This window comes from Bombina bombina, chromosome 1 (assembly GCF_027579735.1).
Source record: "Bombina bombina isolate aBomBom1 chromosome 1, aBomBom1.pri, whole genome shotgun sequence".
In the NCBI taxonomy this organism is placed as follows: Eukaryota; Metazoa; Chordata; class Amphibia; order Anura; family Bombinatoridae; genus Bombina; species Bombina bombina.
The window spans coordinates 109,950,487-109,961,342 of record NC_069499.1 but is presented as its reverse complement, the minus strand read 5'-3'; the positions used below and the strand labels follow the sequence as shown (position 1 = coordinate 109,961,342).

Below are 10,856 nucleotides of genomic sequence, written 5' to 3'. Positions count from 1 at the left end.
CAAGACAATAAAATAATAAAACAAAAATACATAGTGCTGGGAATTAATGACTCATATAGAGGTTATAGGAAGCTGTGCCACTCTAATTTCGTGTTCAGTCCTTTAGGGATTATAGTATCCAACTCGAAGGTCCATCTTGTCTCTCTTTGGAGTAACAGCCTATTCCTATTGCCGCCTCTACTCATCTCAGGACCATGATCTATAATCGTGTATCTTAGATCTGTCCTTGTTCTTGAAAGTGCCTAGCCACAGGTTGATTAGACTCTCCATTTTTTAATGGCTTGTCTAATGGCACTCCTGTGATTAGCCATTCTAATCCTCAGATTATCACAGGTCTTCCCAATATAGAACAGGCTGCACGGACAATGGAGCATATACACTATATATGGGGTTGTGCAGGTTACCCTTTACTTATGAAAATCTTTCTTGTTGTATCTCGGGTGGACGAAATATTTGCCTGCAGACATCCCATTGCAAGTGATACAACCACTACATTTAAAGCATCCTGGTTTAAGTGCCTGTTTGTTTAGCCAGTTCTTTGAGTAACAATGGGCAGGATCCGTCAACTGCATATTGTCTTTAAGGGATTTACCCTTCTTGTACCCAATTTGTGGTGCCGTCATATCTTTAAAGGGAAGTGACTCATCACTCTGGAGAATTTCCCAATTCTGCCTCAAGATTCCATTAAATTCATTTTTATCAGCAGTATTTGTAGTTGTAAATGTTAATCTTTTCTTACTGTCAACTTTCTTACGGCTATTATCAGCCGATTGCATTACTTCCAACTGTGCGTTGAGAGCATTCCTCCTGTAGCCTCGTTCAATGAAATTCCATTTCATCTCTTTGAGTTGAATACTGGCATTCTCCTCTCGGGTGCTGTTTCTCTTAACACGCCTTTTTAAGCGCAGGTGGATGACAGCTAGATGCTTTAAGCAACGAGTTTCTATCAGTTGGCTTCCTATACAGAGTGGTCTGTAAGGTATTGTTCTCTTTATATATCTTCAAATCCAGAAACGACCCCATATATAGTGTATATGCTCCATTGTCCGTGCAGCCTATTCTATATTGGGAAGACATGTGATAATCTGAGGATTAGAATGGCTAATCACAGGAGTGCCATTAGACAAGCCATTAAAATGGAGAATCTACTCAACCTGTGGATAGGCACTTTCAAGAACAAGGACACAGTGTGGCAGATCTAAGATACACGATTATAGATCATGTTCCTGAGATGAGTAGAGGTGGCAATAGGAATAGGCTGTTACTCCAAACAGAGACAAGATGGACATTCAAGTTGGATACTATAATCCCTAAAGGACTGAACACGAAATTAGAGTGGCACAGCTTCCTATAACCTCTATATGAATCATTAATGCCCAGCACTATGTATTTTTGTTTTATTATTTTATTGTCTTGTGATATTTTTGTGGTCTTTATGTGATTTTCTCTTTTTTGTGTTTTTTTTCTTTGTTCTTTGTGTGTCCTTTGTTGAATTGTGTTTTTCATTTGTGATTTTTTATTTTTTTATTGGTTTATTTTTTTTTTTTTTTTTTATTTGTTTCTTATTATTATTTTGTATTTTTTACTTGTTTGGTCAGTTACTTTGTTGTTTGTCAGTCTGTTTTGACAAGGTAAGGCTGTGGGACCGAGGTTTGACATAACTGAGTTGTTTTATGTCATCCTTAGATATAGGACAGCCAAGATTAGCAGTATGTATGATGCTGGATGTATCTGTTTTTCTGATCTTACTATGTAGCAATTGATTCTTTGATATATTTGTTTAACAGGTTTAGAAATCTTTAGGTAGCAATGATATTTGTGATTAAGTCCATTTAAACATGCTTCAATTTTGATATATACTAAAATGCTTAAGATGCTTTAATAAGCTACAATAAGAGATATATCATTAATCACAGTAATATTGTTTTTAGATACTATAGTTTGTTTATTTGGTTGCTAAGATACTGGCACTGCCTGATGATGCGTGCTATGTGCTGTGCAACACCTGCACTAGGTGATTAAGCTAAAGAGGGTATTTAAGGCTGTGTATAGTTAGAGCTCTTGTCGTCTGTTTGAAAACGGAGGTAAAACTCTGAAACATTACATGTTATAAGGAATAAAAAGCTGTTTTCCTTGTTAAACCCGGTGAGTGCCTTCCTTTTTGCAAGTATATATATATATATATATATATATATATATATATATAGTCTTTTAGTAAGAAAGCACTCGCTGGGTTTATAACAAAACTTAGCTTTTATTGTAGGATTTCAGTGGCTAAAAAGTTCCTATGACGTTTCGGTGCCCGACTGGCACCTTTATCAAATGGATCAACAGTTCATCAGGCATATGGCATGGCCTGACATCCGGAAAAACATAATTTATGCTTACCTGATAAATTTATTTCTCTTGTAGTGTATCCAGTCCACGGATCATCCATTACTTATGGGATATTAACTCCTCCCCAACAGGAAGTGCAAGAGGATTCACCCAGCAGAGCTGCTATATAGCTCCTCCCCTAACTGCCATTACCAGTCATTCGACCGAAAACATGCAGAGAAAGGAAAACCATAGGGTACAGTGGTGACTGTAGTTTAATGGAAAAATTACCTGCCTTAAAGTGACAGGGCGGGCCGTGGACTGGATACACTACAAGAGAAATAAATTTATCAGGTAAGCATAAATTATGTTTTCTCTTGTTAAGTGTATCCAGTCCACGGATCATCCATTACTTATGGGATACCAATACCAAAGCTAAAGTACACGGATGACGGGAGGGACAGGCAGGCTCTTTATACGGAAGGAACCACTGCCTGAAGAACCTTTCTCCCAAAAACAGCCTCCGAAGAAGCAAAAGTGTCAAATTTGTAAAATTTGGAAAAAGTATGAAGAGAAGACCAAGTTGCAGCCTTGCAAATCTGTTCAACAGAAGCCTCATTCTTAAAGGCCCAAGTGGAAGCCACAGCTCTAGTAGAATGTGCTGTAATTCTTTCAGGAGGCTGCTGTCCAGCAGTCTCATAGGCTAACCGTATTATGCTACGAAGCCAAAAGGAGAGAGAGGTAGCCGAAGCTTTTTGACCTCTCCTCTGACCAGAATAAACGACAAACAGGGAAGACGTTTGTCGAAAATCCTTAGTTGCCTGTAGATAAAATTTCAGGGCACGGACTACATCTAGATTGTGTAGCAGACGTTCCTTTTTCGAAGAAGGATTAGGACACAAAGATGGAACCACAATCTCTTGATTGATATTCCTGTTAGTGACCACCTTAGGTAGGAACCCAGGTTTAGTACGCAGAACTACCTTGTCTGAATGAAAAATCAGATAAGGAGAATCACAATGTAAGGCAGATAACTCAGAGACTCTTCGAGCCGAGGAAATCGCCATTAAAAACAGAACTTTCCAAGATAACAACTTGATATCAATGGAATGAAGGGGTTCAAACGGAACCCCCTGTAAAACATTAAGAACTAAGTTCAAACTCCATGGTGGAGCAACAGTTTTAAACACAGGCTTGATCCTAGCTAAAGCCTGACAAAAAGCTTGAACGTCCGGAACTTCTGACAGACGTTTGTGTAAAAGAATGGACAGAGCTGAAATCTGTCCCTTTAAGGAACTAGCGGATAAACCCTTTTCTAAACCTTCTTGTAGAAAATACAATATCCTCGGAATCCTAACCTTACTCCATGAGTAACTCTTGGATTCGCACCAATATAAGTATTTGCGCCATATCTTATGGTAAATCTTTCTGGTAACAGGCTTCCTAGCCTGTATTAAGGTATCAATAACTGACTCAGAAAAACCACGTTTTGATAAAATCAAGCGTTCAATTTCCAAGCAGTCAGCTTCAGAGAAATTAGATTTTGATGTTTGAAGGGACCCTGGATCAGAAGGTCCTGTTTCAGAGGTAGCGACCAAGGTGGACAGGATGACATGTCCACTAGATCTGCATACCAAGTCCTGCGTGGCCATGCAGGCGCTATTAGAATCACTGATGCTCTCTCCTGTTTGATTCTGGCAATCAATCGAGGAAGCATCGGGAAGGGTGGAAACACATAAGCCATCCCGAAGGTCCAAGGTGCTGTCAAAGCATCTATCAGAACCGCTCCCGGATCCCTGGATCTGGACCCGTAACGAGGAAGCTTGGCGTTCTGTCGAGACGCCATGAGATCTATCTCTGGTTTGCCCCAACGTCGAAGTATTTGGGCAAAGACCTCCGGATGAAGTTCCCACTCCCCCGGATGAAAAGTCTGATGACTTAAGAAATCCGCCTCCCAGTTCTCCACTCCCGGGATGTGGATTGCTGACAGGTGGCAAGAGTGAGACTCTGCCCAGCGAATTATCTTTGATACTTCCATCATTGCTAGGGAGCTTCTTGTCCCTCCCTGATGGTTGATGTAAGCTACAGTCGTGATGTTGTCCGACTGAAACCTGATGAACCCCCGAGTTGTTAACTGGGGCCAAGCCAGAAGGGCATTGAGAACTGCTCTCAATTCCAGAATGTTTATTGGTAGGAGACTCTCCTCCTGATTCCATTGTCCCTGAGCCTTCAGAGAATTCCAGACAGCGCCCCAACCTAGTAGGCTGGCGTCTGTTGTTACAATTGTCCAGTCCGGCCTGCTGAATGGCATCCCCCTGGACAGATGTGGCCGAGAAAGCCACCATAGAAGATAATTTCTGGTCTCTTGATCCAGATTCAGAGTAGGGGACAAGTCTGAGTAATCCCCATTCCACTGACTTAGCATGCACAATTGCAGCGGTCTGAGATGTAGGCGTGCAAAGGGTACTATGTCCATTGCTGCTACCATTAAGCCGATCACCTCCATGCATTGAGCTACTGACGGGTGTTGAATGGAATGAAGGACACGGCATGCATTTTGAAGCTTTGTTAACCTGTCTTCTGTCAGGTAAATCTTCATTTCTACAGAATCTATAAGAGTCCCCAAGAAGGGAACTCTTGTGAGTGGAAAGAGAGAACTCTTCTTTTCGTTCACCTTCCATCCATGCGACCTTAGAAATGCCAGTACTAACTCTGTATGAGACTTGGCAGTTTGAAAGCTTGAAGCTTGTATCAGAATGTCGTCTAGGTACGGAGCTACCGCAATTCCTCGCGGTCTTAGTACCGCCAGAAGAGCACCCAGAACCTTTGTGAAGATTCTCGGAGCCGTAGCCAACCCGAATGGAAGAGCTACAAACTGGTAATGCCTGTCTAGAAAGGCAAACCTTAGATACCGGTAATGATCTTTGTGAATCGGTATGTGAAGGTAAGCATCCTTTAAATCCACTGTGGTCATGTACTGACCCTTTTGGATCATGGGTAAAATTGTCCGAATAGTTTCCATTTTGAACGATGGAACTCTTAGGAATTTGTTTAGGATCTTTAAATCCAAGATTGGCCTGAAAGTTCCCTCTTTTTTGGGAACCACAAACAGATTTGAGTAAAACCCTTGTCCTTGTTCCGACCGCGGAACCGGATGGATCACTCCCATTAATAAAAGATCTTGTACGCAGCGTAGAAACGCCTCTTTCTTTATTTGGTTTGTTGACAACCTTGACAGATGAAAACTCCCTCTTGGGGGAGAGAATTTGAAGTCTAGAAGGTATCCCTGAGATATGATCTCTAACGCCCAGGGATCCTGGACATCTCTTGCCCAAGCCTGGGCGAAGAGAGAAAGTCTGCCCCCCACTAGATCCGTTCCCGGATCGGGGGCCCTCGATTCATGCTGTCTTAGGGGCAGCAGCAGGTTTCCTGGCCTGCTTGCCCTTGTTCCAGGACTGGTTAGGTCTCCAGCCTTGTCTGTAGCGAGCAACAGCTCCTTCCTGTTTTGGTGCAGAGGAAGTTGATGCTGCTCCTGCTTTGAAATTACGAAAGGAACGAAAATTAGACTGTCTAGCCTTAGGTTTGGCTCTGTCTTGAGGCAGGGCATGGCCTTTACCTCCTGTAATGTCAGCGATAATTTCTTTCAACCCGGGCCCGAATAAGGTCTGCCCTTTGAAAGGTATATTAAGCAATTTAGATTTAGAAGTAACGTCAGCTGACCAGGATTTTAGCCACAGTGCTCTGCGTGCCTGAATGGCGAATCCGGAATTCTTAGCCGTAAGTTTAGTTAAATGTACTACGGCATCTGAAATAAATGAGTTAGCTAACTTAAGGGCTTTAAGCTTGTGTGTAATCTCATCTAATGGAGCTGATTCAAGTGTCTCTTCCAGAGACTCAAACCAAAATGCTGCTGCAGCCGTGACAGGCGCAATGCATGCAAGAGGTTGCAATATAAAACCTTGTTGAACAAACATTTTCTTAAGGTAACCCTCTAACTTTTTATCCATTGGATCTGAAAAGGCACAGCTATCCTCCACCGGGATAGTGGTACGCTTAGCTAAAGTAGAAACTGCTCCCTCCACCTTAGGGACCGTTTGCCATAAGTCCCGTGTGGTGGCGTCTATTGGAAACATCTTTCTAAATATCGGAGGGGGTGAGAACGGCACACCGGGTCTATCCCACTCCTTAGTAACAATTTCAGTAAGTCTCTTAGGTATAGGAAAAACGTCAGTACTCGCCGGTACCGCAAAATATTTATCCAACCTACACATTTTCTCTGGTATTGCAACTGTGTTACAATCATTCAGAGCCGCTAACACCTCCCCTAGTAATACACAGAGGTTTTCCAGCTTAAATTTAAAATTTGAAATATCTGAATCCAGTTTGTTTGGATCAGAACCGTCACCCGCAGAATGAAGCTCTCCGTCCTCATGTTCTGCAAATTGTGACGCAGTGTCTGACATGGCCCTAATATTATCAGCGCACTCTGTTCTCACCCCAGAGTGATCACGCTTACCTCTTAGTTCTGGTAATTTAGCCAAAACTTCAGTCATAACAGTAGCCATATCCTGTAATGTGATTTGTAATGGCCGCCCAGATGTACTCGGCGCTACAATATCACGCACCTCCCGAGCGGGAGATGCAGGTACTGACACGTGAGGCGAGTTAGTCGGCATAACTCTCCCCTCGTTGTTTGGTGAAATATGTTCAATTTGTACAGATTGACTTTTATTTAAAGTAGCATCAATACAGTTAGTACATAAATTTCTATTGGGCTCCACTTTGGCTTTAGCACATATAGCACAGATATCTTCCTCTGAATCAGACATGTTTAACACACTAGCAAATAAACTAGCAACTTGGAAATACTTTTCAAGTAATTTACTATAATATGAAAACGTACTGTGCCTATAAGAAGCACAGAAAAAGTTATGACAGTTGAAAATTAATAAACTGAAAAGTTATAGCATCAAATCTTTGTAAAAAACACAATTTTAGCAAAGGATTGCTCCCATTAGCAACGGATAACTAACCCTGATAGCAGAAAAAAAAAAAAAAAAAAAAATACAGAAATAAACGTTTTTTTTTTTTTTATCACAGTCAACTACAATCTCACAGCTCTGCTGTGAGTGATTACCTCCCTCAAAACAAGTTTTGAAGACCCCTGAGTTCTGTAGAGATGAACCGGATCATGCAGGGAAGACAATAAACTTCTGACTGAATTTTTTGATGCTTAGCAAAAGCACCAAAAAAGGCCCCTCCCCCTCACACATAACAGTGAGAGAGATCAGTAAACTGTCATAAATTAAATAAAACGACTGCCAAGTGGAAAAAAATAGTGCCCAAAACATTTTTTCACCCAGTACCTCAGAAAATTAAACGATTTTACATGCCAGCAAAAAACGTTTAACATTAATAAATTGAGTGTTATTAAAAAACCTGTTGCTAGTCCCTGCAAATTAGGCTAAAGTTTTATGCATACAGTATAATTCCAGTGAAGTGCCATTCCCCAGAATACTGAAGTGTAAAATATACATACATGACAGCCTGATACCAGTTGCTGCTACTGCATTTAAGGCTGAGTTTACATTATATCGGTATGGCAGAATTTTCTCATCAATTCCATTGTCAGAAAATAATAAGCTGCTACATACCTCTTTGCAGATTAATCTGCCCGCTGTCCCCTGATCTGAAGTTTACCTCTCCTCAGATGGCCGAGAAACAGCAATATGATCTTAACTACTCCGGCTAAAATCATAGAAAAACTCAGGTAGATTCTTCTTCAAATTCTACCAGAGAAGGAATAACACACTCCGGTGCTATTATAAAATAAACTTTTGATTGAAGGTATGAAACTAAGTATAATCACCACAGTCCTCTCACACATCCTATCTATTCGTTGGGTGCAAGAGAATGACTGGTAATGGCAGTTAGGGGAGGAGCTATATAGCAGCTCTGCTGGGTGAATCCTCTTGCACTTCCTGTTGGGGAGGAGTTAATATCCCATAAGTAATGGATGATCCGTGGACTGGATACACTTAACAAGAGAAACAACTTGTTTTTTTTTGCCTGTCACTACCCAGTACTATGCTCCCCTCTCTTCTATTCCTGGAGCACTTCTATTTTTCACCTTCCTCCTGTGGAGGCAAAGATAAGACTGGGATACCAGAGAGGTTAGAGGGATTACAACTCTTGGAATGTTGAGTATATTTGGATCCTCCTACCCGATACACAATTTTGATTACTTATTGTTATGTACCAGAGAAGCATCCTGCAACTGGTCCCATATCTATAAGTTTGTAAGAAGTACATCAAACATTTAAATATTCATTGTTAGGAGCTGAAAATGGCCGCCAAGCTCGGACCGCCTATTCCATACATATTTTGGTATGTTAAGTTTCTCCAATCATGATCAACTCTTAAATAAGTTTTCCTACTCTCACATGCTGATTCGTGCATGTGCAATTAGAAATAGCTAACTGAAAATAATAAACGTGCACTGCTAAACTGTCATACAAGAAAACAGCTAATTAGACAAGAAGAAAGCTGTGGTCAGAGCTCTGTGGCCATTTTCACCTGCTAACAAACAATGATTATTTAAAAGTTTAATGTACTTCTTACAAGCTTATAGATGAGGAACCCATTGCAATATGCTTGTCTGGTATGTAACAATAAGTAATAAAGAATAAGTATTGGGTCTAGACTGTCCCTTTAAAGGGACAGGAAACCCCAAAATTTTCTTTCATGATTTGGATAGAACATACAATTTTTAAACAACTTTCAAATTTACTTCCATTATCAAATTTGCTTTGTTCTCTTGTTATCCTTTGCTGAAGAAACAGCATAGCACTACTGGCAGCTAGTTGAACACAACTAGTTAGCCAATCACAAAAGACAAATATGTGTAAGGCACAAATTAGCAGCAGCTCCCACTAGTGTAGGATATGTGCGTATTCTTTTAAAAAAAAAAAAAAAATTGATAACAAGAGAACAAAGCACATTTGAAAATAGAAGTGAATTTAAAAGTGTCTTAAAATTACATGCTCTATCGAAATCAAGCAAGTTTAATTTTGACTTTCCGATCCCTTTAAAGTCCCAGGAGTAATGGCTCATGGACTCTCACCACCTAGTGAAAAAAATACAAATATTTTAATATCCCTTTAAAGCTGTAATGTTTCACTGGTATTTTAGTTTTACCCAAGAGATGTTTGTTACATAATGTTCTAACCAATCAGATTGAGGTTCTTTGTACCTTCTTGCCACTTCCATATGGTAATAGTGTGCTCAGGATCCAGCCCCACAGACAGGAGCAGTTTGCCCGTAGCACTGAAGCTCACAGAACATACACCCTTGGAGTGATAACAGCGCAGTACAGACAGGGTCTGCTTGCCCATCGCATCCCATATGTGTATAGAAGGGGCTGTTGCTGAAAAGACAAACAGAAAAGCATATGAAGTATTCAGTGAGTTCTGATTTACTCCCCTATAGCAGCAAAGGGGTTAAGGGGGATTATATACACTCCTGTTAAACTCCAGTTTCTTTTGTGTGGCAAATACTTAAAGGGACACAGAGAGATTAAAACAGCTATAAAGTGAAATAATTAATTATAGTATTCTATAGATCGTAGTTTGCGGCGCAAGCGAGGGAACCCCCGCCGCCCACAGTTTCAGCTCGCAACTCGAGCTATCCTATATACGGCGCCGTCAGAGGCTAAAGTGACGTAAGTTTGACAAACCAGCGATGTCCAGAAATCTGCGTAAGTACAAATTTCTGGAGTCGCCAGTGACTTACGGCACTTTAGAAACTGCCGGCGCCTACAAAACCTGACTAAAGTATTAAATCCCCAGTACTGTCTAACACGCCTCCCAAACATAGCCCGACACGTCTTACCCTCTATCCGCTATCCCCCCTCACTATCCTAGCAATAAAAAATGTATTAACCCCTAAACTGCCGCTCCCCGACCCCGCCGCCAGCTATATTAAATCTATAACCCCCTAAAGTGAGCCCCTACCCCGCCGCCATCTATCTTACCTACCCCGCCGCAATCTATCTTACCTACCTCCTAAAGTGAGCCCCTACCCCGCCGCCATCTATCTTACCTACCCCCTAAAGTTAGCCCCTACCCCGCCGCCATCTATCTTACCTACCCCCTAAAGTGAGCCCCTACCCCGCCGCCATCTATCTTACCTACCCCCTAAAGTGAGCCCCTACCCCGCCCCCATCTATCTTACCTACCCCCTAAAGTGAGCCCCTACCCCGCCGCCATCTATCTTACCTACCCCCTAAAGTGAGCTCCTACCCCGCCGCCATCTATTTGAAAAATATTAACCCCTAATTTAATCCCCCTACACCGCCGCCGCCTATATTAAACACATTAACCCCTAATCTAATCCCCCTACATCGCCGCCAGCTATATTAACTATATTAACCCTAATTATATTAGGGTTAATATAGTTATTATATTATATATATTAACTATATTAACCCTAATTATATTAGGGTTAATATAGTTAATATAGTTATTATATTATATATATTA

General features: G+C 41.2%; 1 protein-coding gene across 1 annotated transcript in view; it reads right to left on the bottom strand.

Annotated features, from left to right (window-relative positions):
- Positions 1 to 407: 407 nt before the first annotated feature.
- The window catches only part of EML5 (EMAP like 5), a 261,422-nt gene continuing 250,973 nt past the window's right edge, over positions 408 to 10,856 (bottom strand). Inside the window, exons 29-30 of the mRNA XM_053710836.1 lie at positions 9,569 to 9,742; positions 408 to 958 (exon numbers count right to left, since the gene is read on the bottom strand). Of these exons, the coding sequence (XP_053566811.1) occupies positions 408 to 958; positions 9,569 to 9,742 (725 nt within the window). The remainder of the gene's footprint in view (positions 959 to 9,568; positions 9,743 to 10,856) is intronic.